This window comes from Leptodactylus fuscus, chromosome 4, assembly GCF_031893055.1.
Source record: "Leptodactylus fuscus isolate aLepFus1 chromosome 4, aLepFus1.hap2, whole genome shotgun sequence".
In the NCBI taxonomy this organism is placed as follows: domain Eukaryota; kingdom Metazoa; phylum Chordata; class Amphibia; order Anura; family Leptodactylidae; genus Leptodactylus; species Leptodactylus fuscus.
Window position 1 is genome coordinate 212,196,362 of NC_134268.1, and position 27,601 is coordinate 212,223,962.

The 27,601-nt window shown below is 46.0% G+C and overlaps 1 protein-coding gene across 1 annotated transcript in view; it reads right to left on the reverse strand.

The window, feature by feature from the left end:
• CDK6 (cyclin dependent kinase 6) overlaps window positions 1–26,175 on the reverse strand; it is an 86,125-nt gene extending 59,950 nt beyond the window's left edge. The window contains exon 1 of the mRNA XM_075271765.1: window positions 25,702–26,175. Within this exon, the coding sequence (XP_075127866.1) occupies window positions 25,702–25,937 (236 nt within the window). The 5' untranslated portion in view covers window positions 25,938–26,175. The remainder of the gene's footprint in view (window positions 1–25,701) is intronic.
• Between the last annotated feature and the right edge of the window lie 1,426 nt (window positions 26,176–27,601).

Here is a 27,601-nt window from a genome sequence, read left to right on the forward strand (position 1 = left end):
GAAGCAGGGATATGTCCGTAGTGAGGGGATAAGGGTCAGTTATAAGGTGGGACGTGACCAAATATATAACAAAAATATATTGTTATTACAGAGAATAGAACAGGTAGGCCTCGCGCAGACCTTTTCAGTAACCTTTTATTCCCCCCCTGCCTGGAATAGGCCTGTATAAGGTGCGCAGACCCTTTGACTTTAGGGTAAGAATTTTGTTGTGTGCATTTCCATGCCAGATGTTTATTACACGGTTACACGGTTTGGGCTATTCTAACATTTACTTTGGTTCTTAGAATTCAGAGGCCACCTCTAAAACAGCTCATGTTTGCTCGCAGCTGATGTCGGAGTGACCTGAGTCACCAGCGGTTTGTTTGCTGATACAATTTTGACCCAGTGGTTTGTAAACTTTTCTTTATTCGGTTTTGCTTGTTTTATTGGCTGTCGTCTCCTATTTAGCATATCCTGGAACACAGAGACTGTGTGAAGCTTGTAAAGCTACTGTGGAACTTGTAGTAGGGTTATCCTTAAAGGGATTCTCCAGAAATGGATAAATAAGGGCATAACCTCAGACAATAGGAGGTGATCATAATCCTAATCCTAGTCCTAGTATCCTAGTCCTCCTATCCTAGTCCTAGTTACTCAATCATGCAAAAGCAGGTGAACAGATTTGGATGAAATTCGGCACATAGATAGTTTGTAACCTCAATTAACACATCGGCTGCTTTTTATCCCGGTAAATGACATGACTTCACGACTGTTATGAATTTATGTTCATATACTATATTACACTGCTCTTACTGCCAGGACTATCTGATAATTGCACTTTGCTGATAAAGCCAGTTCTGTTATCTCTCTATGTAAACACACGGATAACATTAAGTCCATTGTGTGCAAACATCTGCATTTTATCTGATCTGTTCCAATGCTGAGACACTGAGATAAGAAAACCACCTTTAATCCAGCTAATGAGATGCCAAAACATTCACGGGCACGGCGCAAAGAACGAGTTCAATGGCAGCCCAGCTTGACAGCTGCCGAAACGCCGGAGCAGGCAGATCATTGACGCCAACAACACGCTCATTATATGGCGCCACAGCCAGCTGCTGAGATACCAGAATAATCACAGGCATGGCGCGAGGAACAAGGTCAGCAGCAGGACAGCTTGAAAACAGCGGAAACCCCAGAGCAGACGAACCATCGACGGCAGCAATTTGCTGAATATAGGCGGTTCATCGACGCCAACAACACGCAGACAAAGTCGGTTTCAGAGGCTAGTCTTTTTATAGTTCCCATCTAGTGAAGCCAATTGTAGTGTCTCAACCGCCTTACAAGATGGGTACTGGGAAAAATCTGTTTCCCAAGATGTTAAAGGGAGCTACCCCTAGAGGGCAGCAAACAGAGACACTGTTTCCCTATTTACATCTTTGGAAACAGATTTGCATATTGTTCCCATAATCCCCCCAGTGGAGCTAAAATGGCTTTTTGTAAGACTCCATACACGCCTGAAAAGGTGTTCTCTCCTTAGGGAGTGACATTATCCCCATAACCTAGATGGGTACTATAAGAGTACCCCATAAACATGAATGTATCACAGAATGGACGCGGGTGCATGCTGCTGCAAACTCAGCCCCACTCGGTCCAATACTGAACCTTGTCCAGGACAGTCGTAGTGCAAAAACCAATAAAACCTATAATCTGAGCGCAGTTGTTTTTAGGGAAATCCAGCTCTATGTGAACCCAGCTTCACAGTATGCACCCTATGGCTATACTACTACAACTCCCAGCATGTCATTACAGCTCGTGGGTTGCAAACAACCGGTTGACACCATCAGGAACCTACCTCATAAAGGGTAAGTTTTTATTTTGTACTTTTTTGTTTAAGAGCATCTGTGCCTTTAAACTCTTTGCTGTGTCCCCCTCAGTGCTCCCCCGCGTAATGTCATGGCAAACAGTACATTCCCAACTCCTTCTGCCAAGTGAAATGAGAAGGCTTTTTCGTCTACACATGATTGAGGTGGTTTTCCCTAATCAAATTAAAGCCGCCAAATGTTCTTTTCAAAGGTAACTGTCTACCCGGCAGCTGTATGCAAACGACCACATCAAAAGTGCACCGAAAAATATATAACCATAGACTTCTGTCCCCTCCACCGCTTTACTCGCTCCACAGAGACAAAAGACGCTTTACAGCTAATAATTACATTCTGGGGGAACCAAGCAGGCGCGCTTAACTCTTCATAGGCTGGAGACTTCTGCACAGTACCCATCTAATAGAAACGGAGAAAAAAAATTTCATCTATACCGACGTACGAGCTGGTTAGAGGATTGCGACCCTGTGCCCCAGACTACATAGGATAGAAATTGCCATATAACTGCCATATAACTGGCAAAAAATAAGAGCCATATTTCGGCCGCAGTTTACCCCTTACTACGTCATGTAGTTATGGTTCTGATGGGAACCGTTCCTGCGCCATTTCTAGCACGATTGGCTATAAGATCTAGCTGATGTGAGTCGGAGATATAGACACTAGAGATGAGCGAACACTAAAATGTCCGAGGTTCGAAATCCGATTCGAACAGCCGCACACTGTTCGGCTGTTCAAACGGATTTCGAACCCCATTATAGTCTATGGGGGGAAATGCTCGTTTCAGGGGTACGCAAAGTTCGATAACATTATACTTACCAAGTCCACGAGTGACGGTCGGGCTGGATTCCCCTTGAAGTCTTCTCCCGGCGCAGTACCCCCGCGGCGTCTTCCGGCTGGAATTCACTCTGCCTAGGCATCGGGGCCTAGGCAGAGCCGACTGCGCATGCGCGGTCGGCTCTGCCCGGCCCGGCGCCTGAGCAGAGCCAACTGCGCATACGAGGGAATGTCCGCGCATGCGCAGTCGGCTCTGTCTAGGCCGGATGCCTAGGCAGAGTGAATTCCAGCCGGAAGGCGCCGCAGGGACGCTGCACGGAGAAGACTTCTAAAGGTAAGAGAAGAACCAGCGTTGATTGGCAATGTATAGCATTCTGCCAATCAACGCTGGCCCTGCATCGAACCTTAAGCTTCGAACAGCTAGTAGTGTTCGATCGAGTACGAGTATCTCGAATACGGGGATATTATGGGGATAATGTCACTTCTTCGGGCGGACAGAACACTGGAGAGCGGTAAGCAAATAGGCGGAGGGCTTGCAATGTTTGTGAATGAGAGATGGTGTAATCCAGGACATATTGTGGTTAAGAAACAATTGTGTGGAAAGGATATTGAACTGCTAACCGTGAGCATGAGACCTTTTTACCTGCCAAGGGGACTATCACATGTTATCGTACTAGCTGCCTATGTCCCCCCCTCTGCTAAAGCTGACGCTGCCTGTGAAGTCCTCCATGCTGTTGTGAGTGAGCTGCAATCATCCCACCCCCATGCCCTGCTCCTAGTGTCTGGAGATTTCAACCATGTCTCAGCATCCACTCTACCAGGCTTCACACAGTATGTAACCTGCCATACAAGAGACAACAAGACGCTGGACTTGCTCTTTGCCAATGTAAGGGATGCATATAACTCATCTGCCCTACCACCCCTAGGCAGATCAGATCACAACCTGGTACATCTGCGACCCACATACATTCCACTGGTGCGCAGAGAACCGGCGGTTACCCGTACTGTGAAGATTTGGTCAGAGGGAAGTGTCGAGTCTCTAAGGGACTGCTTTGATATAACTTTATGGGAAGTGTTTCAAGACTCATTTCCAGAGGACATTGAGGGACTCACACATTGCATAACGGACTACATTAATTTCTGTGTGGACAGCACGGTACCAACTAGAAAGGTGAGGTGTTTCTCCAATAACAAACCTTGGATCAACTCTGAGATTAAAACTCTCCTCAAGGAAAAAAAGAGAATTTTTAGGTCTGGGGACAAAGATGGCCTGGGGGCGGTTCAGAAACAGCTAAGACAACTGATCAGAGAAGGGAAAGCCAACTACAGGCGGAAGATTGAACTACAGATGGGGGAGGGTAGAATCTCTGAGGTGTGGCACAGCCTTAAGGCAATTTCAGGACACAAGGAAAAGACGGGGCACCGAACAGTAGGGGACAGGAAGTGGCTTAACGAGCTTAATCTATTCTTCAATAGATTTGACTCCAAGCAAATGCTCCCTCCACCAGCATGTCAGCCAACCGCCCTCCCCTCACACACCAAGACCCAACCCCCACCGACCTGCGGTCAACTGCAATCTGACTATCTGATCCTGCAGGAGTCTCAGGTGTGTAAGGAAATGAAGAATATTAGAGCAAACAAAGCGGGGGGACCTGATGGTATAAGCGCAAGAGTTCTTAAAATGTGCAGTGACCAGCTGTGTGGTATTATAACGCACATGTACAATATGAGCCTGAAGCTGGGGGTGGTACCTCAACTGTGGAAAACATCTTGCGTGGTACCAGTCCCAAAGAAACCCAACCCGATGGGCTACAATGACTACCGACCTGTAGCACTGACATCACACCTGATGAAGGTCCTAGAGAGACTGGTCCTGTCACACCTACGCCCCCTAGTGAGCTCCGCTCTGGACCCCCTCCAGTTTGCCTACCGGCCAGGCATTGGGGTAGATGACGCCATCATCCACCTTCTTCATAGAGCTCTCTCTCACCTGGAGAAACCCGGGAACACTGTGAGAATAATGTTCTTTGATTTCTCCAGTGCGTTCAACACCATTCAGCCAGGGCTACTGAGGGAGAAGCTGAACCTTGGTGGTGTGGACCATCACCTGTCCAACTGGATCCTAGACTACCTGACAAACCGCCCTCAGTATGTGAGAGCCCAGGACTGTGTGTCTGACACTGTGATCTGTAGTACGGGGGCACCACAAGGTACAGTTCTTGCCCCATTTCTCTTCACACTGTACACTGCTGACTTCAGGCACAACTCATCCAGCTGTTACTTACAGAAGTACTCCGATGACTCTGCTATAGTCGGCCATATCACTGATGGCGACGATAGGGAATACAGAGACTTAAACCGGGATTTTGTTGAATGGTGCCAACAGAACCAGCTCAGGATTAATGCTGGGAAGACCAAGGAGATGGTGGTGGACTTTAGTAAACGAAGAGGTGCTCCGACCCCGGTGGAGATCCAAGGAACATGTATTGAGATAGTCAGGACCTATAAGTACCTGGGCGTGCTCCTCAACAATAAACTAGACTGGGCTGATCACCTGGAGGCGCTGCACAAAAAGGGCCACAGCAGACTCTACCTGCTCAGGAGGCTGAGGGCCTTCGGAGTCCGGGGGACACTTCTTAGGGCCTTCTTCAACTCTGTGGTTGCCTCAGCCATCTTTTTCGGTGTGGCCTGCTGGGGAAGCAGTATATCAACCAGGGACAGAAATAGACTTGACAGGCTGATCAGGAGGGCCATCTCTGTCCTGGGGAGCCCCTTGGACCCAGTACAGGTGGTGGGTGACAGAAGGATACTGTCCGTGGTGACCTCCATTCGGGAGAACAAATCCCACCCCATGTATGGGACCCTGATGGGACTTGGCAGCACTGTAAGTGACCGTCTGCTTCACCCCAAGTGTGAGAAGGAGCGCTATCGCAGGTCCTTCCTTCCAACCGCGACCAGGCTGTATAATCTACATCAGACCAAACGAAGATCACTCCGCACAGAGAACTAAATGATTATGACGATGACCATGAGGTCTTCCTCTTTCTCTTCTGTTTTTTTTTTCCTTAGCTGCCATGGACTCCTAGTATATCTTCTCTTCTCAGCTTATCTGTGTCCACGTCTGTAATATATTACTCTGTATTATCCTGTATCTGTATTACTATGCTGCTGTAACACGCTGAAATTTCCCCAATGTGGGACTATTAAAGGATTATCTTATCTTATTCGATCGAACACTACTCGCTCATCTCTAATAGACACTGTTCATAGGATTGCGACTTTATGGTGACTTATTATAATTGCAACCAGACTTCAGTCGTGCTTACATTTTGGTCACCATTTGCCCCCTTTCTCTCGCCAAGTCGTACATTTATTTCACTGGTTTAACGTACTGATAGGAATGGCGCCTGCATCACTATCCGCTATAACATCGAGCTGCCATGACCAGAGTCGGAGAGCACTAAGGGCTAGTCCACACGGTGATTCGGCGTGTGCCCATTCCGTCGCGGCTACCGGTGCAGTGCATGGCACCCTGTTGCGGCTTTCCGCTCCTGATTAGGCCCAAATGAATGGGCCTAGTCCGGAGGTGTCGCGAGGCAGACACTGCAGCTGAATCAGCCACGGAATCCGCCTGAAGAAAGGGCAGCTCGCTTCTTTTTTGCGTGAGCGCAAAAAAGAACTCTAGCAGTCTACTGTACATAGACCTCTATTGTGAGGGGGCGGATTTTGAGGTGGATTGGGTCAAAATCCACCCCTCTTGCCCCGTGTGAATGAGCCCTAAGGCTCCATGCACATGACCATAGTTTTTATTACCAATTGCGGATAACTTACAGACACATTCATTCTATACTATTTTCTGTAGTAAAAATTTATGGGGGCGGCCATCTTGCCTGACCTTCTCCGCTAACAGCATTTAGTGATCTGCTTTACAGCAGTCTCATGGCCATAAGCAGCAATAGACTGGAGCCGACTCACTGAAGTCTATGGAGAGTATAAGTATATGGTGGGAAAATGACCATCCTTTAGAAAGGAATCCAAGATGGAGGACCGTTGCAAATTCCTATTCACTTTCTGGCGTGTGAACCTACCCATATTGTATATTCTGACTCGTGGCTTGATGGACTATTCATTAAACAGGTCTTGAATCATCGTCATCCTCATCGCTGGGAGATCAGAAGCCAGATACTAGTTTTACATATGTGGTATTAATAGTTTTAGCAGATAACTACAGACAAAAAACACCTATTAAAAAATACAGGGCCGGAAAAATGAGTTTTCTGGATCACAAATGAAAAATTTATGAGAGAACGTGGAATTGGCTTTTGTCTGGGCAAAGTAAGAAACAAATACCGTATTTTACGGACTATAAGGCGCACTGGACTATAAGCCGCATTGCCCATGAGCGCCTTATAGTCCGTCTCGGTTCATATATAAGGCGCACCGGACTATAAGCCGCAGTCCGGTGCGCATTATATCTTATTGAAAGCGGCGGCAGGCAGACTTTGCCAGCGGCCGCTTAACCCCCCGCGTGCCAGCCGCTTCTATTGGAAGCGCTCGGCAGGCGAGGAGGGGCTCTATCAGCAAAATCATGCTGATAGAGCCCAACCGTAAACGTTAGGTTAAACTACCCCCCCCCCCCCCCCCGTTTTAAAATAAAAGCCTGAAACAGAATGTCAAACTTACCGAGCGGTGTAGGGTGGGCGGGCATTCAGGCCTCCTCTTCCTCCGATGTTCCGTCCTCCTCCGGCGCTCGCAAGCTGATAATGGCCAGGGCACATGCGCAGTAGAAGCATTATGATATTGCGCATGCGCCCCGGCCATTATCAGCGAGCGCCGGAGGAGAAGGACAGAACATCGGAGGCAGAGGAGGCCTGAATGCCTGCCCGCCCTGCACCGCTGGGTAAGTTTCACGTTCTGTTTCAGGCCGGCGTGACAGCAGGGCTGCCGGACACTTCCTATTCATTTCTATGGGAGCCGACATGCGAGCGCTCCCCATAGAAATGAATGGACTGCTTTTTTCCATTCATTTCTATAGGGAGCGCTCGCATGCCGGCTCCCATAGAAATGAATAGGAAGTGTCCGGCAGCCCTGCTGTAACGCCGGCGTGTACGGCTGTGATACACGCCGGCGTTCGGTAGTGTGAATGCACCCTTACAGTGCCTTTTATGTATGTATGGAAGCGGCACGCAGTCTTTGCCGCCGCTTCCATCCATATATAAGCCGCACCGGACTATAAGCCGCACTTACGATTTCTGAGGAAATCGTAGGTTTTTATGTGCGGCTTATAGTCCGGAAAATACGGTAACTGAAATGTCCTCCAAAAAAAAATAAAAAATCCATCCATAATTTTTTTTTGCTTTGCGTATATTTCAGGTTTTTTTGTACTTTTCTTTTATTCACACAGCATTTCCTACATTTTTTTCTGGTGTGTTTTACTACAATGAAATCAATTGGGAAAAAAAACGCCATCTCCTGACCACACTGTGTTTTGAAGAGAGGCAAAAATTACAGGAATTTTTTTGGGTTTTTGGCATACTGAACATCCCTTTTCGCGCGCTATCTTACGGCCAAGAAAAGCATCTTTGAATCCATTTGTAAATTTTAGCATAACCAATACTTTCTATTTTAGATTTTTGGGTCAATCAATAGGTCGTCATTTCGTGTTGAGCCGATCTTGAGATTTCAGGATCGATTTTAAAATCCGATTTCCGATCATTTTCCAGCCGATCCCGATCGCAAAATTTGCTCGATCACTGATCGGAATCCGATCTTTTCCAATCCCGATCACTCCACCCTAGTCAATGCTTCTCTAGGGGAAAAGTCACTTTTAGGGTTGACCCGATCTTGACATTCAAAATCCGATTTCCGATCATTTTCCAGCCGATCCAGATCGTGAAATTTGCTCGATCGCCGATCAGAATCCAGTCTTTTCCAATTACGATCACTCCACCCTAGTCAATGCTTCTATAGGGGAAAAGTCAATTTTAGGGTTGACCCGATCTTGAGATTTCAAAATCCGATTTCCGATCGTTTTCCAGGCAATCCCGATCGCCGATCAGAATCAGGTCTTTTCTGATTACGATGACTCAACCCTAGTCAATGCTTCTCTAGGGGAAAAGTCACTTTTAGGGTTGACCCGATCTTGAGATTTCAAAATCCGATTTCTGATCATTTTCCAGCCGATCCCGATCGTGAAATTTGCTCGATCGCCGATCAGAATCCGGTCTTTTCCAATTACGATCACTCAACCCTAGTCAATGCTTCTCTATGGGAAAAGTCACTTTTTAGGGTTGAGCTCATCTTGAGATTTCAAAATCCGATCATTTTCCAACCGATCGCGATCGTGAAATTTGCTCGATCGCCGATCAGGATCCAATCTTTTCCAATCCCTATCGCTCAACCCTAGTCGTCAATTCAGAAGGGACAAAGGGAAGGCAGTTGCAAAGAGTGTCTCTTGCTCTGGAGGACCTGTCCCGTCCTGCATTACAGACAACCCATTGAAAGTGAATGGACACGGTGTAAAGCCCAATTTCCCCTATGGTGGAAATCACAAGTAGTGACTGTCGTTGTAGATAACCCCTTTAATAAAAGGGCTGCTGCAGATCACAAACTGATGACTCCATTTGGGGCTGGAAAACCCCTTTAAGAGGTATTTTAATCACTTTTTTCTCTGCTAGTTTTATTTATTTAACTCTTGGCTAGCCCACGGCGTCTGTGGCATATTTATCACCTTCGTCTTCCCTTGGGTTTACATCAAGTTGACAAAAACCCTACAACCGTATTGTATGTGACAAGTGTGATCTATGTAAGATGTTAAAGCCTCCAGAAAAAACACAAGTTTTTCATATGGCTTCCTGCTTCAGTCATAGTGAACCTAGGCATCCTCCAGATCTGAGTAAGACTGTGGACATTCCGAATACTAAGACACAGCGACTCCATCCTAAAAACTGAGTCACTATGATAAAAGGGAGAATACGACAGAAAGCCCCTCCGTGAGCGACAAGAAAAACAATGTATTATAAGAAACTAATGACTAAGTCATAATTTTTTTTATTAAAACCAGATGTGGTGACCTGAGTGGAAATTACATTTCTTTAATGAATTTTTTCATTTCTAATTATAGTTCTTTTTTAAATTCCATTTCCAGTCCCTAATTATGGGGGCGGCCATCTTGCCTGAGCTTCTCCTCGGGTCTGTAAACAGCATTTAGTGATCTGCTTTACAGCAGTCTCATGGCCGCAGACTCTTTGAGCTCTATGGACACCCTCACAGAATGGGCAAGTGTCAGTCAATTATTAGGTTTAGCAACAAGAGTGAAAATTGCTGGATTTCGTACTGATTTTGAAATAAAAATAGTGATTTGGAAATTTACTTTTTCATTTCAAATCATCAAAAATGTTTAAGACATAAAAAACGTGATTTAGAAGATAGGCGATTTTCTCATGACGCTCCCTTTAATAGGTTATTGCCCAATAGAGACGTCACCTATGCACAGGATAGGGAACAAGTGCCTGTTTATTGTGGAGGGCCACTGGTTTTGACAATGGGGATCCTGTGCCTTTTTGGATCACACGTCCATTGTATTCCATTAATCTCTACAGTGGTTGAAATCCCGCCGGTCACCCCATGCTTTCGAGATCAATGGGGGTCCCAGTAGTTGAAACCTCACGAGTCAATGAGTCTCCATCCTCTGGATAGGGGTTAATTGTCTTTAGTGGGAAAACCCCTTTAAACATTTTGTTTCAGGAGGTTAAAGGTTATATTAGACTATCGTTTCGAGTATTTCACCATTCTATGTCGCAGTTTTTATCTATGGCCCTCCGTGGCCATTTAGACACCATAATGGGGAATCCTCCGAGTCAGACTCTCCACCTAGGCCGGTTTCAGATTAAACGTTACGAAATGCAAATGTGTGTCTTATGTTACATACTATAATTTCCATAATTCCGTTTTAGGGAATAGTTATACCTTTGTGGTTTAAAAATCATGGAGAAAAAAACCAAAAAAACAACTAAAATGACTTATGTAAAATTTACCCAAAGTAGCCATGTTGCTTTTACCCGTGCTTTTTGGAGCTCTTAAAAGGGGTTATCCAGAGACTATAATTCACTTTATTTGTTTAAATTGGACGAGGGCTCATTCCATCCCTGGGTCATGTGATCAGAACAAGCCCCTGTTCCCCAGGTCGGTCTGCTCCTTCCTCTCACGTTTTCACTACTAGATACCTGTGGGATGGGGGGAACCAACAAAAAAGGATCCCCATTGTTCCCGTTCCAACATTACCTAATGGTCTCTACTGCTTGATTCCTCCCGATACAAATGAAGTGACAGCTCAGGCTGATGTACGTCACCATTGTAGTCAAGGATTGGCCGCGTAGTCATTTCCAGTGCGTTAAGGGAGGTCAGGATATAGTGGCCAGTGGAGACAAGCCTGTGGGTACAGCTGTGGCACGTATCAAGAAGTTTTACCATGACATAATAGCTGACATATAAGCCTCCACCTCTGGATGTTTCACTTTCACATAATACAGTATGCTTTTTTTTCCTGTAATCTCTATGTTGAGGCCTTTTCCTACTTTTGTCTCCTCTGACCAGAGAACATTCTTCCAGAACGGTTTTGGCTTTCTCAGGTAAGTTATGGGAAACTCCAGCCTGGCTTTTTTCTGTCTCTGGGTAAGAAGTGGGGTCTTCCTGGGTCTCCTACCATACAGTCCCTTCTCATTCAGACGCTGACACTGGATAGTACGGGGTGACACTGTTGTACCCTCGGACTGCAGACCAGCTTGGACTTGTTTGGATGTTAGTCGAGGTTCTTTATCCACCATCCGCACAATCTTGCGTTGAAATCTCTCGTCAATTTTTCTTTTCCGTCCACATCTAGGGAGGTTAGCCACAGGGCCATGGGCTTTACACTTCTTGATGACACTGCGCACGGTAGACACAGGAACATTCAGGTCTTTGGAGATGGACTTGTAGCCTTGAGATTGCTCATGCTTCCTCACAATTTTGCTTCCCAAGTCCTCAGACAGTTCTTTGGTCTTCTTTCTTTTCTCCATGCTCAATGTGGTCACACAAGAACACAGGACAGAGGTGGAGTCAACTTTAATCCATTTCAACTGGCTGCAAGTGATTTAGTTATTGCCACCACCTGTTAGGTGCCTTAGGTAAGTAACAGGTGCTGTTAATTACACAAATTAGAGAAGCATCACATGATTTTTCAAACAGTGCCAATACTTTTGTCCACTCCTTTTTTATGCTGTGGAATTATATCCAATTTGGCTTTTTGACAATTCTTTTTGTGGTTTTCCATTGAAGACAAATTAAATGAAGATAATAATACCAAAGAATTTGTGATTGCAATAATTTTCTGGAAGAAACGGAGTATTATCTGACAGAATTGCAGGGGTGCCAATACTTTTGGCCAGCACTGTACAATCTTCTGTGCTTTCCTATATCCCTAATAAAATATACTTAAGTATAAAACAAACATGCTTATGTAACTCAACGTATTGCTATGACAAATGAAAGTTTTTGTTGAAATTTCCCTTTAAAGAAAAAAAAAGCAATAACAGTAACTCACAGGAAGGGGAATACCCAACTTGTCAAACTCAGAGAGGAGTTGTCAAAATAAGAAAACCTTATTAAATCAGCAAGTTACAGTTATTCAATTCCTTATCAGCAATAAAAAATACAATGATCGAGTGGTGTAGTATATAGAGGATCTGTCCTGTGTGGTGTAGTATATAGAGGACCTGTCCTGTGTGGTGTAGTATATAGAGGACCTGTCCTGTGTGGTGTAGTATATAGAGGATCTCTCCTGTGTGGTGTAGTATATAGAGGACCTCTCCTGTGTGGTGTAGTATATAGAGGATCTGTCCTGTGTGGTGTAGTATATAGAGGACCTGTCCTGTGTGGTGTAGTATATAGAGGACCTGTCCTGTGTGGTGTAGTATATAGAGGATCTCTCCTGTGCGATGTAGTATATAGAGGATCTGTCCTGTGTGGTGTAGTATATAGAGGATCTCTCCTGTGCGGTGTAGTATATAGAGGATCTGTCCTCTCTCCTGTGTGGTGTAGTATATAGAGGGTCTGTCCTGTGTGGTGTAGTATATAGAGGACCTGTCCTGTGCGATGTAGTATATAGAGGGTCTGTCCTGTGTGGTGTAGTATATAGAGGACCTGTCCTGTGCGATGTAGTATATAGAGGGTCTGTCCTGTGTGGTGTAGTATATAGAGGATCTCTCCTGTGCGGTGTAGTATATAGAGGATCTGTCCTCTCTCCTGTGTGGTGTAGTATATAGACGATCTCTCCTGTGTGGTGTAGTATATAGAGGACCTGTCCTGTGCGATGTAGTATATAGAGGGTCTGTCCTGTGTGGTGTAGTACATAGAGGATCTCTCCTGTGCGGTGTAGTATATAGAGGATCTGTCCTCTCTCCTGTGTGGTGTAGTATATAGAGGATCTGTCCTGTGTGGTGTAGTATATAGAGGACCTGTCCTGTGTGGTGTAGTATATAGAGGATCTGTCCTGTGTGGTGTAGTATATAGAGGGTCTGTCCTGTGTGGTATAGTATATAGAGGACCTGTCCTGTGTGGTGTAGTATATAGAGGATCTGTCCTGTGTGGTGTAGTATATAGAGGATCTGTCCTGTGTGGAGTAGTATATAGAGGACCTGAGGCTGCGCTGTTAACTAGATCGGCGTCTGCAAGACACCGATCTAGCTAAAACTAATTATGTTACCGTCGTTAGCCTTTCTGTCGTCTGCCTCAGGCAGCAGAAAGGCTAGGTTCACCACTGTCTACCAATAAGTATTTGGACACCCATACAAATGCAGATATCTGCGGTCGTGATGTGCGTCACGCCTTCTGCCATTAAATAGGAACCAGCATTGGCATTAGTCGCATGTAAGATGCCACGAAGCGCAGAGCTGTCTGATTTCGAGAAAGGGGTAATAGTGGGGTACCACAGAAATGGTCGATCCTTAAGGGACATAGCAAGTGAACTGAATTACCCCAAGGAGACCTGTACTGCCTGCTTGTCAAGTTATTCATAAATTTCCAGGAGGAGTAACAAAGGAACGGCATAAAACAAGGTGTTTCAGAAACAGATAATCTGTCCATGAAGGTTCATACAAGTTCAGAAATGTCACGGATGAGGTTACATCACGCAGAGGTACTGACAGGATTCTACACTCGGCTAGGTCTCCATGTTCCTGTGCTGGCCATGACGGGGATGCCTGTCCATGCTTGTCAGGGGCTCGACTATTTGTGTGCTGTGCATGGCAACGGACTGTGCAAAACAAGTCAGATATTTGATAGGGAGATTTTTAACTCAGATAACCACGTAACAACCGAACAACAAGCAAAAGGAGATGACGGACTGTACGGGCCAAGACTGACAACACACAAGAGTCTGAAGGATCTATTAACCCCTTCAGAGGGACCTACTGCCCTTCAGGACAACAGCTCTCCAATCTGTAATTCATCTCTATAATCTCATATTTTTTAAAGTTAAACAACAAGGGTCTTATTTTTTTGGGTACAAGTTGCTGTTTGCACACATGACATTTTTGGCTACACATTTGCAAGCATTGCATTTTTTGCAGCAGCAGTTCATGTCATTTACAATAAAACATTACAGACAGGATTACAGTAACAGATAACATCTCTATAGATAACACTAATGACCCATCATTGCATCCACCACTGACACTAGATGTCATCATAGCCTATCTCCTCCCCCTCCCAAACAAAACAAGCCTAGAAAACTCCTATAGAGCTCCAGGACATTGCTGCCTATGGCCATAAAATGCTAAATGGGAAGCTCAGGCAAGATGGCCGCCCCCATAAACATGTACAGAAAATTGATATTTTTAAACATACATCTACAATCTACAAGAAAACCAGACTGGGGGGAAAAAAAAATTATATACGGAACCATCAGATTTTAATAAAACAATAAGATGGTGAAGCGTTCTCTAAGTATTTATAGGAATCCGCATGTGCAGTTGGCTCTGCCCGAGGCCGACTTGCGCATGCGTAGAAGTTTGACCCGAGCGCTGGAAGACGACGCGGGGATAGGCCGTTCCAGAAGAAGATGGAGGCGTCGCTGGAGAGTTCTCTTGCAGCATTGGGGAGGAAGTCGAAATTAGCGGAGAACCAGCCAGTGGGGTAACAGAAGTGGAAGGAGATTGGTGAGGACGGCTATATTTATACACCATTCTGAGAATTTTTAATTTTTTCTTCACTGGACAACCTCACTAATCCATTGTAGAGAAAAAACCTGTGAGCACCCTCTGAAAGAGGAGTCCTGGAAGTGATGATCCGGCCCCGACAGATATAGTCCTGATCTCCTCATTATCCAGTCTGTCTGGGATGACATGAAGAGACAGACGGATTGGAGCAAGCAACATCCACAGAAGATCTGGGCTTAGTTCTCCAAGATGGCGGCAGGAACAACCTCCCTGCCCAATTCTGCCAAAAACTGTCTGCAAGTATCGAGAAGAACTGATGGAAGGCAAAGGGCAAAGGTCACACCGAATATTGATGGGATTGACATTTCACTTTTCTTCACAAAGATAAAACTATTCTTATTGTCTAACCTTTTCCCCACACCTGCCTAAAATCTTTGCACAGTATTGTGCATTTGCTATAACCAGAACACCCCTTTAACATTGCATACGCCCAAATTTACTATACACATACACAAAAGACTTTATATAGAAAACCTCTATTTGCAGAAATGAAATCTGCTGAGAAAATTGCTTCCTAGTTCCAAGCTGCGGCTTCCGATTGGGTGCACTAGTAGAGGAACTTAGAATATTTTACAGAATAAAGAAAGTTTATAAAAACACATTAAAAAACACAATAGAAAATGAAAGTATTGCCCAATTCGCTAAGTTAGGGTCTGGTGAACAGAGGCAATAAACAGGTACTTCAGCAGATGCGGCCATATCCCAGGTGCACCAAACAGCTCATTTGCATACAGGCTAAGGCCACACGTTGCGGAAACGCAGCCTTTTGTGTTGCAGATTTTGTTGTAGTTTTTTGAGCCAAAGCTAAGAATGGCTACAAAAGGAATGGGGAATACATAGGAAGTTCTTATACTTCTCCCTTCTGCTTGATCCACTCCTTACTTTGGCTCAAAAAACTACAGCAAAATCTGCAACAAAAAAAGCTGCGTTTTTCACATTGTGGGGCCTCGGTAGGGCTGAGCGATCGGGATCGGAAAAGATCGGATTCTGATCGTCGATCGCGATCGGAATTCCGACCCGATCTTTTCCAGCGGGATCGAGATCGGAGGATATCTCAAGATCGGCTCAACCCTAAAAATGACTTTTCCCATAGAGAAGCATTGACTAGGGTTAAGGATCGGGATCAGAAAAGGTCGGATTCTGATCAGCGATCGAGCAAATTTCACGATCGCGATCGGCTGGAAAATGATCGGAAATCGGATTTTAAAATCGATCTTGAAATCTCAAGATCGGCTCAAACCCAGGCCTCAGCCCAAGGCTTAGGCCAGATGATACAGAAACGCAGCTGTTTTTGTTGCAGATTCTGCGGTGGTTTGTTGAACCAAAGCCAAGAATGGCTACACAAGGAATGGGAAACGTATAGGAAGTTCTTAGGCTGAGTTCACACAGGGTATTTTGGTCAGGATTTTGAGGCAGCTACGACTCGCGAATCCGCCTGAAGACACTCCCTCCTCCCTACTAGGCCCATTCATTTGGGCCTAATCCAGAGCGGAGTGCACCAGCACCAGCAGCCAGTCGCAGCTACCCGTATTTTGGCCGAGGCCGCCTCAGGTTCCAGACCAAAAAACCCCATGTGAACCCGGCCTTATACTTCTCCCTTCTGGTCAATCCACTCCCAATTTAGGCTCAGAAAACTGCAGTAACAAAAAAGCTACATTTCCACAACACGTGACCTCAGCCTAAATGTTGACTGCTACGGGAGCAAAACTGTACACAAGGGATTTAAAGGGGGTGTCCGTTTTAGAAGAAATATTTTATATACTTTTTTTAGACAGCTCTTTGTTAAAAGATAAGTTCCTGTGTTCAGGATCGTCTTGAGGACCTTCCACTCTTGAGGACCTGTCCAGCATTACTATGAATGAGAGCAGTGTAATGTTTCACGTCCCCTGTGGTGGCGCTGTGAAGAACCCCTGTAATGTGCTCATTTCCTTCCACCTAAGGCTGCATTCACACGGAGTAAACGCTGGCGTTTTTTGTGTGTTTTTTGCACATAGCGCCGCGTTTACGCCGCGTAGCGTCGCGTTAACGCCGCGTATACGCCGCGTTAACGCCGGGCAACGCCACCGCTAAATAGCGCGGCGTTAACGCGGCGTATACGCGGCGTTAACGCGACGCTACGCGGCGTAAACGCGGCGCTATGTGCAAAAAACACACAAAAAACGTCAGCGTTTACTCCGTGTGAATGCAGCCTAAGGGTGCATTCACACAGAGCAAAATGGCGCAGATTTTGGCGCAAATCCGCGTGGAATTAGCATTAGATTTTCTGCGACAAATCGAACACGGATTCCGCGATTTGTGCCAAAATCCGCACCATTTTGCTAAAGCTTGACCTGACTACGACTCTGCACCCTTGTTGCCCTTTTTAACTTCAGAACTTATTTATTCCATTTCTGACCGATTCCGAAGCCTCTGTACGCTGCCGATTCGCACACATTCTGCTGTGTATACACTTTGTATAATTTGCAGCTTCAGCAGTGAACATTTAGCATCTCCACATTGAATTACAGAGCAGAAATCCGCCACCCAGGGGATGTTGTCTGTGAGGTTTTTAGCCGTCCTGTAATATTCTCCTGTTCATCACTGGTTGTCAGCGCTGAAGGTCTTGGGCACAGAACTTCCTGCTTTTGCTGGTTTTCGGGGCACACATGTTCCTGATATTATGGTTAGGAAGCTTATTATTTTACATACGTTAACTATTTTCCAGACTTCCCCTGCGACTTGGAGAACACTATAAAGAATGTTGTGTGGGTGACTAAACAGATGACTTTAATAAATTGTATGGCGTGTAAATCTGCTACGTAAATGGGGGCCTCGTCGGTTTTATTTGCCTGTTCCTGCACCAAACACTTCATTGTGCTAAGAAGATATGAATACCAGATAGTGGCGAAGGGAACGCGATGACATCAGCAGACAGCGGCTGTTTTATGACATCCTGTAGTCAGTGAAGTAGTCTACAACCTGCGCTACGTGGAGACGAATTGGCACTCACTGGGTCTCTATGGGGTACTTGCCCTGCTCTCATGCGGTGGTGCTAATATGAAGAACAATGTAGAAGCCTAGACTTGGCTGGACGGCGAGGATATGGGACACCTCTAGGACTAGCACCAATATGGGAAACAGAGGTTCCCAAACCCGGTCTCGCGGCCACATTGCCTGGAGCTGTGCTATAGTCCCCCGATGCCTTGAAGTGGACCGAGCTACAATTCTGCACCTATAAGGGCCTGTTCACACGGAGTAAACACGGCAGGCAATGTGCCGCATGTACGGGACGTTTCCGCCGCGATTTTGACGGTGCATGGTTGCGGTCGCGTTTACGCGGCGCTAACACGACCGCAAACATGCACCGTCAAAATCGCGGCGCAAACGTCCCGTACACGCGGCATATTGCGGGCCGCGTTTACTCCGTGTGAACAGGCCCTAACTTGAATAGGAGCGGAGTTGCTTTTGGCCCCTGTCTATAGCAGCCACTTCTGGGACCCGCACCGGATTGATGTCGGATCCCCACCGTTTAGATACTGATGACCTATCCCATAGGTGCCTGGAAAATCCCTTAAAGGGATTCTATCACACAATGTGGCAGCCATTTTCCTGTGGCCTCTTACGCGAATGTTCGTTCGGCCACAGGAAAATGGCCGCTGCACGAGCGCAGTCGTTTTAGGTCTACAGCTCTAATGCAGGACTATGTGTCTCAATGGTAGCAGTCCAATCCTGCAGTCACACTCCTTTCCATCTACCTTCTGCTTCTTAGGCAATCTGCAAGGCTAGCATGAAGTAGGGGACAGTTTATTATTAGAGTGCAGGCTCAGACAAAACATTAGAATTTTTTTTTTTTAAATTTTTATTTTGATTCATGGACCTTCTTTATAAGCCTCTATGACGACAACCATGAAAATCTTTTCTGAAGAGAGTGGCGTGCTTGTCTTGATACCCATGGGCGCTAAAAGCTCACGGTTACACCCTAAGGGCACTTTGAGATGTTTCCTCCCTTATAGAAAATGCAAAGTGTCAAACAAAAAAAAAAAAACCCCAACAAAACACAATCACATGTTTCTGGATGGAAATAGCACAGATCAAACAATGTGCTCAGCGCTGCCAACAGACTTATCTAATGGTGGAAATTCCCTTTAAGATGATGAATTGATCATGGTCTGTAATGAGTGAGATTCTTTCATTTGATTCAGTTCTTCCTAAATTGTACTCCATTCCCAGAAATCGCTCATCATGGCGGCCATTTCTGTTACAGTAGGAGGACAATTGTCACCCAAGTCATGGCTTCTGTTTACGCACATACATTGCCCCACATACGGATTTCTTTGAGCGGGGTGGATTTAAGGGAAGTCCTCTGTGTTCCCCTGACTATTTTCAATGGACTCTGATGTGAACCCAGTCTAAGTGCGTCAGTTTTTTTGGCATTTTGTGGTGCAAAGACTTTATACAATATGTAACGCGCTACACATTGACTTCTGTTTTGAAGCGCTGACTCTGACACGTGTTTACGTGTCAGAATGAGCGCCGCGTTACATCGCGTGCACAGGCCCTAAGGCTACGCTCACATGGCCGTTGTTCTCATCCTTCATAGAAAGCTTCTTTCTGGTTTTTTGGGTAAATCGTGAAGGATGCCAATGGAGGGTGCTACACCTACTTTAGGCTACGCTCGCATGTGCAGAGAGGAGTTTTTGATGGAGCCCATCATAGTCAGTCAATGAGGTACGCCGGGTTATCGTCATTTAACAATATGTCTCTCCGTTGTTCAGGTCCCCTGATGGACCAGCCCAACAGATTAGCGACGCTAGTGTGCACCTAGTGTCATTTGGTCAACTTTTCAGTCCATTGTTCTGGTCCTATGGCCAATCAAAACATAGAACGGCAGCAGTATGTCCTAGTAAAAAAATACCCTAAAATACCCTCCAAGTCCAGTTTTCTTCATGTTATCGCTCCTCAGGAATCACAGCCAGTTATGGTCATCTCCTCCTTTACTGCCTTCAGTGACCCGGGAAGGAAGGAAGTCCAAGAACACTTCCTCATGTTATCACCTTCTTACCGGTCACAGAATATGCCAATTGTACTGTGCTGCGGAATATGTTGGCGCTATATAAGGAAAATGTATTTATTTAATGTAGCTTATGAGCCCCATATAGGGATCACAATGTACGTTCATTTTTCCTATCAATAGGTCTTTGTAGAATGGGAGGAAATCCACCCAAACACGGGAAGAACATACAGACTCCTTGCAGATGTTGTTCCTGGCGGGATTCGAACCCAGGACTCCAGCGCTGCAAGGCTGCAGTGCTAACCACTGAGCCACCGTGTTGCCCCACAAATAAAACTTATTATTATTATTGTACGTGCCTTTATTTCTATGGTGAGGGTGAAAAAAATTTGAAGTTTCACATCTAAATCACCAAGACTTACATTTGTCGTAGCAGCAAAAGAGTTAAAGGTACGGGCAATTTACTTTTTTACTGTCACATAGAAAGACAACTTTGCGTGGTTTCGCTTTACAGCTCCTGTGCAGACCAATGCATCTCCACGGTAACAGACCGCAAAAGGGGGCACACGGTCGGCAGGGTCTGGTGGGGGGAAAAGGGGGCATGAGGTAGGAGGAAGGAGTGACCACATAGGGAAGTGGGTAGGGACAAAGGGGGGTGGCGGGCGCCAGGAGGGAGACGAGGTAAAGAGTTCCAGCGAGCCGCAGGGTGGGGGGGCACGGGGTAGGTAAGACGGGGGAAGGGGGTAGGGGGAAAAAGGGGTACGGAATAGGTAACACGGGAGAAGGGGGCATGGGGTTAGCGGGGGAAGGGGGCACGTTCCTGGGGGGCAAAGGGGCACGGGGTAGGAGGAATGAGTGACCACATGGGGAAGCAGGTAGGGAGAAAAGGGGGTGGCGGGCGCCAGGAGGGAGAAGAGGTAAACAGTTCCAGCGGGCTGCAGAGTCCACTGCGGACACAAGGCAAAGGAACAAGCCTGCGCGGCGCTCCAGGTGGGTCCCGCAGGGGGTCGGGGTTCCACGGACGAAGGCGCGGGTAAAAGCTAGTAATACATAAAATAAAAAATAAATACAAATAAAACAAAATGGGAGAATTTCCATGGCTCAGATGCTTTAAATCATACTGAGGCCTGACGTAAGGAGAGACCTCCACATGGCGTCCTGCGAGTTCAGTCCACATTTATAATAATATATAACTCAGACTTCTTCTTTCATGGATATATATTGTGACCTTGCAGCTCTTGAAAAGCAATATAACTGCGCAATTCAGTTTTACAGATGGTCACTTCAAGGGTAAGTATCCAGAACATGGCTGCCGCAGCCGAGTGAGAGAATACATTCATGGAAAACACCTGCACAAATAATACCGCCATATCCGGAGCGGAGTACACCGGCATCCAGTTGCAGCAACCCGTATTTTGGACCAGAACCTGAGGCGACCTCCGAGGTCCTAGCACCTCGACTACAACTATCTATATAACAAACAAACTGAAAAGTTCATCCACAATTATCTTTACAGATTTCCATAATCTTCAGGGTTGCCATGTTATGGACTTGTCTTTCAATAGCGGACATGGCCGGGATGTCACTATGGATTAAGGGAACAGATTGAATGTATAATTAGCATTAAAAAAAAAATAAAAAAATCTACGAAATTTTTATTTTCTACCTTGTGGACAACTTTTGGTAAAAAGTCATCTGCTTTTGTGCCACATGTGGCTCACTACGGAACCATCTAGAGAAGCAAATTCTAATGCTCACCTATATTCAGCAGACTTACAGACTTGAATGGAGATGCAGAGAGGCAGCGCGCCTGTGTAACTTGCTACTCCATTCATATGGGTAATATGGGATACCCACCAACGAGCAAGTTATTACCTATCCTGGAAAGAGGACTCATGATGGTCAGTCACATTGCTGCTAAAAAAGTGATCAGTGAGCTGATCTGCAGCGGTCCCAAAAGCAGGACCCTGCCAATCTAAAATTAATGTTCTCTCTCATGGGCATGAATTTTGAAAAGCTGAATAGGACCGATAAAGGGAATGCTCAGGATTGAATATTGATGGCCTATCCTTAGCACAGGTCATCAATATCAATATGGGTCTAGGCACCCCTACTGATCAGCTGTCCGGTATCCAGAATCAGAGGGCTCCATATACTCCAGACAACTCACATTCACTTGAGCTCTGGTACCATAACTACACAGTGCAGAAAAACAGATATTTTTCTTGCAGATTTTGTTGAGTTTTTTGGAGCCAAACCCAGTAGAGGCGAGAGAAGGAATGGGAAATATATAGGGCATTTTTTCTGGGTATTTTTTTTTTTTTTCTTAAAGCTATGGTTTGCTACGTGGGGCCTTAGACTAAATGTTAATATTTGTCTGCCTGCAGCCGCCACTAGAGGGAGCTTACAGTTTTAATTTAAAATCTGCCTGGCTCCCCCTAGTGGCAGACAGACAACTTCACCATTGCAATCTATGCCTAGACAGCAGATTGGACGCATTGCCTCATCAGTACCTATTCAGACAGGTATTCGAGACAGGACATTCACTTAAAGATTAGAGAAGCAATATAGGAGACGTGTAAAAAAGAGAAAAGTGAAAAAAAAAAAAGTGCACAGTTCACCAATAAATAGTCCATCAATCCTAAAATATAGAAAAGGAGGTAAGACGACTCACGAGATCAGTGCGGGGACTCATCTTTCTTTGACTAGGTCATATTTATATCGAAGTCTTCCACACTGAATGACAATTGGGGCTAAAGAGCCCCAATATCATAGACATGGCTGCTCTGGTCTGCCCCATGCTTTACACTGCAGCGTAAATTACAATTGGGTCAGTTCAAGGCGTGGTTAGCAGTGCACAGTTGGAGTCCTGGGTTCGAATCCAACCAAGGACAACATCTTCAAGGAGTTTGTACATTCTCCCTGTGTTTGCAGGGGTTCCCTCCCACACTCCAAAAACATACTGATAGATAATGTAGATTGTGAACACTATATGGGGCAGTGACACACCCATTGGCATTCGCTTGCGTTGTCTTTTTGCACCATCTAATGCGAACGAACGGGGAAGAGATGGCCGCCATGACTGTTCCTCCTCCAACCAGATGCAACGGATATCGGCAGTACGTCTCTGTTCACACTGAGCAACCTGATATTTTTATACTAACTAAAGGGGTCACGCCACAAAAATATATACCCTCTATCCATAGGTTTGTGGATAACTTGCTGTTCAGCGAGAGTCCCAGCGGTGGAACCCTCAAAGACGTCGAGAACTGGGATGTTTTCCAATCCATTTTTGAATGGAGCATTTGGTCAGACAGCTCCATTCATTTGAAGGGGGACTGCCGGAGATTGTGACGTGTCACAGGGCGATACGTCTCAGAGTCTCAGCCAGAGTCGCCATGTAGCCCTCTCAGGCCCAGTGTCCCTTAGGGAAGTCTTCTTGGGGACCCCCGAATGGAAACCTATGTGCATTAAAAAGCGGTTACCTAAGAAACCACACAGACCCCATAGACTATAATGGGGTCCGTGTGGTTTCCGCTCGGTTTCCACACAAAACACGTGGAGAGAGAAGTGGTGCTTGAATACCGCATGTTTCGTGCGGAAACCACACGTACCCCATTATAGTCTATGGAGTCCATGCAGTTTCTTAGATAACCGCTTTTTAATGCGTAAAGGTTTCCATTCGCGGGGTCCCCAAGCGGAATCCCTGAACGGAAACTCGAACGCTGGTGTGAACCGATCCTCAACCGTCCAAGGGTCACAAGGCCATGATGTGACGTGCTAGTGATGGGATGACAACGTTGCTAAGAATCACTGTAAAAAAAACTGGTCTGGCTTCTTGCATTTTCGGTAACCGTGTTGCCGTGGAGTCCCAGCCTTTAATTTTATTACTCCGCCTGTGGGGAATTTGGAACTCCGACTATTAGGTCACATTCACATGGACAAGTCCATGGGCAGGTTTAGTAAACTGAGTTGCCAAGCTTTCATTTTCTATTTCGCTCTCGAAAAATGAAAGCTGCCTTGTGATTGGTTGCTATAGTTTTGTTCTTAGTAAAATACAATCCCTTGTCTCCCATGGAGGAGACGGATTTGTCTTTAGAGAGGTTTTGTAGGGTTATCAACTAAAAATCGGCAGGGGTCCAAATCCCCGGGAACCCCCATTGTTCAGAAGAGACTGTTGCAGCGGTGCGGCCTCTTCACAGCTTTATACATTGTATAGTGACTGTGTTTAGTATCACAGCTCATCCCATTTACTCGAATGGGACTGAGCAGTAAACGGGCCATGCAACTGCTGAACATGACATCATATGTCCTGAGAAGCGGAAGCTACACTCAGGGGGCGCCACTGCCACTTCACACAGCTGATCCGCAGGAATCCAGGGTGTCAGACCCTCTCCGATTTTCAACTGATGACCTAACCTAAGGTGTCTGTCCATTTGGTGGGTGTATAAGTCAGCTTTACAGGACCCTATTCACATGGCATACAGATCTGAGGGACTTCCAGAAGAACTTTAGATGATTTTGCACCATTTAAATTTTTGATATTTTCCAGTAGCTGCTGCATTTCCCCCCCCTCGGCTTATACTCGAGTCAATAAGATTTCCCAGTTTTTTGTGGTAAAATTAGGGGCCTCGGCTTATATTCGGGTCGGCTTATACTCGAGTATATACGGTATCTCTTCCATCACTTTTAGACCAAGACTACACAGAGATTTAGGATTTGCAAAACGCGTCATAAGGCCAAAGATTATAGCGTTGTGACTCAAGATCCCGGGACGCCACATGAAAACCAAACCTGATGGACATCCTGCGACCACTGTGCCGCAAGTCATGGCAACTCGCAACGTGACCTATTCTTATCACTTGCAATGTAGATGGTGCGGCCCTGACAACGGGTGTCATAGCAAAAGTGGCCGTGCCATCTTAGCTGCTGCAGAACATCCTAACACACAACTGTAGAACTTTATAGGGCTACGGAAAATGAAGAGGATCCATGGTAAGATCGAGCAGGACGATGATTTTTTCCCGTGTCCGCCCCCAACTACGTGTGAACCTACCCCACAGCATAATATAGAACACAGCTGCTGCAGAACATCATAATAGTCATGCATAGTCAGACGTGGAGTGACCTCAGTGATTATCGTGATGCATTCACGTCTATGTGGACTTCTAATTCAGTCCGTTCCGATGACCCAGATGTATATAGATCAGGCCAGATCCGGCTTGGTGTCATCAGAACAGAGTAGATCGGAAGTCCCCCATAGACGTGAATGTGAGAGTAATCTGAGGGCATTCAGCTGCAATCTCAGCCCCACGTCGTATGGACAATCGTTAATCTGCGTGCGGTTTTATATTTTTATAGGGTCACTGAATTGACTGGGTCGATAGGAAACTAAGAAGACTCTCCACTCCAAAAAAATGACATTACCTCCCCTGTATACACGTATATATACCTCCATTGTCATGTCACCCGTTATTCTTAATTCTCTGTTCCTGGAAAAGCTGGGGCCCCTACTGAGGTTTCAACCCAGCGTGTCCAGAACGGAAAATCTTATAAAGTCCCTGGAAAAAAGGTGACCGTCCCAATATGACAAGTAGAGGTGGCCATACTGGTTGTCACCCAACTTGCTAGAAAAGCAACGTTAAATGACAGTAATGCAAGATTTGTAACCCTGGACACTAGAACGCACATGTCCAAGAGGTTCTGCAGCAATTGGCATAAAACAACAAATGTCCCCATTGCGTTTTAATGTTACGATCTGGGTTTTCTTGCTACCTGGTTGAGATACATGACAAACTCTGCTAGAACAAGTGACCGCCATCCTCACCTGACCACATTAGGATGCTCGAAGGTCTCCAGGTGTCGTAGTACCGCCACCTCCCGGATGGTGGACAGTGGCATGCCCTCTTCTCCAGTCTGTACTCGCACCCTCTTGAGGGCAACAAAGCGTCCTCCATTCTTCAGGTCCCGAGCCTTGAACACCTTGCCGTATGCCCCCTCCCCGATCTCGGCCACACACTCGTACTGCTGATCTGCCAGGCCGTCCTTCTCCATCGTCATCATCACCCTTGGAGGGGGGGGGGCCGCGGGGGGGGAGAAGGTAGTCCAGGGAAGAGATAGCAGCTCAAGATTTGTTCTTCCTCCTTCTTTCCACTTCCTAATCCAGATGTGGACGGAGGGCTGGGATGGTCAGAAGAAGCTGGAGCTCCCTAAGACAGCTGCAGACACAGCCGTGCGCAGCTGGACGGAGAGATGCAGGAAGCAGCACATAGATAGCACCAGCCCAGAGCGATCACATTATCTGGAGGGAAGACACAGCAAACATGCGTGTGAGACAGACACTCACTCAAAGTCACTACGGTCTCTTCTACGGTATATCATGGTCTCCTACAACCCATTGCTCCCAGGTATTGGATCTCCAACCATCCCAGGGCTGCTCAGTTCTATAGCTTGACTTACAGATGTAGCAGAGCCGACTAGAATACCCATTACGAGTAGATACTCCAAGTAGATGAATGACAACCTCAGCTCTGCTACGTCTAGGTCATAACTGTACAATAAAAAAACACATGCATGCCTCAACCCATCACAAATACAGAAACACATGCATGCACATATTAGGGCAGGCGTACTACACGTGCCGCATGAGACAATGAGACGCCAACGTTGCTGGTGGCGTTTGGTACGATACGTTCCCTGACACCATACGCCTTGGGTCACTCTTAAGGCTATGGGTATGGTGACAAAAAGTCACATGGTATCACGTTGCAACGCGAAATAAATCCAGCACTATTATTTGGGGTGCAAGCTGCACGCGACTATTTCACCGCAGATTTCAATGGATGCGACCTAAAATCCAAGAGCTGTGACTGTCGTATCGAAATCGCACATCACAATGCGAGAATCACTGGATGAGACCTGTGCGCAACTTTTTGTCGCACAGCTTTTATAGTTGCCCTGAAGCCGTAGCCTAAATCCCTCTCTATAATAACATAAGGTGCATGGCGGCTATGTAAAATATTGCAACAAATATATACCGTAATATAATTTTACCGTAGCAAAAAGTTTCAGAAATGCAAGAATTTAGGGAATTTTTAAAGTGCAGAGCGGTGGAATAGCAGCGCAATGAATAAATACCCCTCCCCAAATACTGACTGCTCACCATCAGACCCCTCCATGAACATGCAAATCATAAAAAAAATCCCCTAAACCGGCCCCATCACGTATATCCATATACGTACAGCGCCACGGACAACAGTGCTGCCATATAAATAATCCAGAATTTATGCCAGACTGATTTCTTGTTTTTATGTCGCTTTTGCAAGAAAAAAAAGTTATTGTTCGTTACGAGTTTTCTACAATTGCTCCAAAAACACTGCAAACAACTGGGGGTGCCAGTGACGGGGGTCACACAATCCCCTCACCCGCAAAATGATCTAAACCCGATCCCAACAAACTACGACACAGTCTTAGATCGGGATCCGTTCACATCTGCGTCCTCCGTTCCGTTTCAGGAGCGGGATACGAATTCTGGCAGATGACGGACCCCCAATAACTATCATGGGGTCCCTTGTGTTCCCATCCCGGTGTCCAAGTCTCCAGAATTTTTGACCGCCGCCTCCGCAGCCTTGCTCCTGTGTTTGGAGCAGATGTAACCGCGTGCCTGGACCTTTAAACGAGCGCACGTTTTCGTCAAGTAGAAGCACCGTTAACCCTTCACCACCACT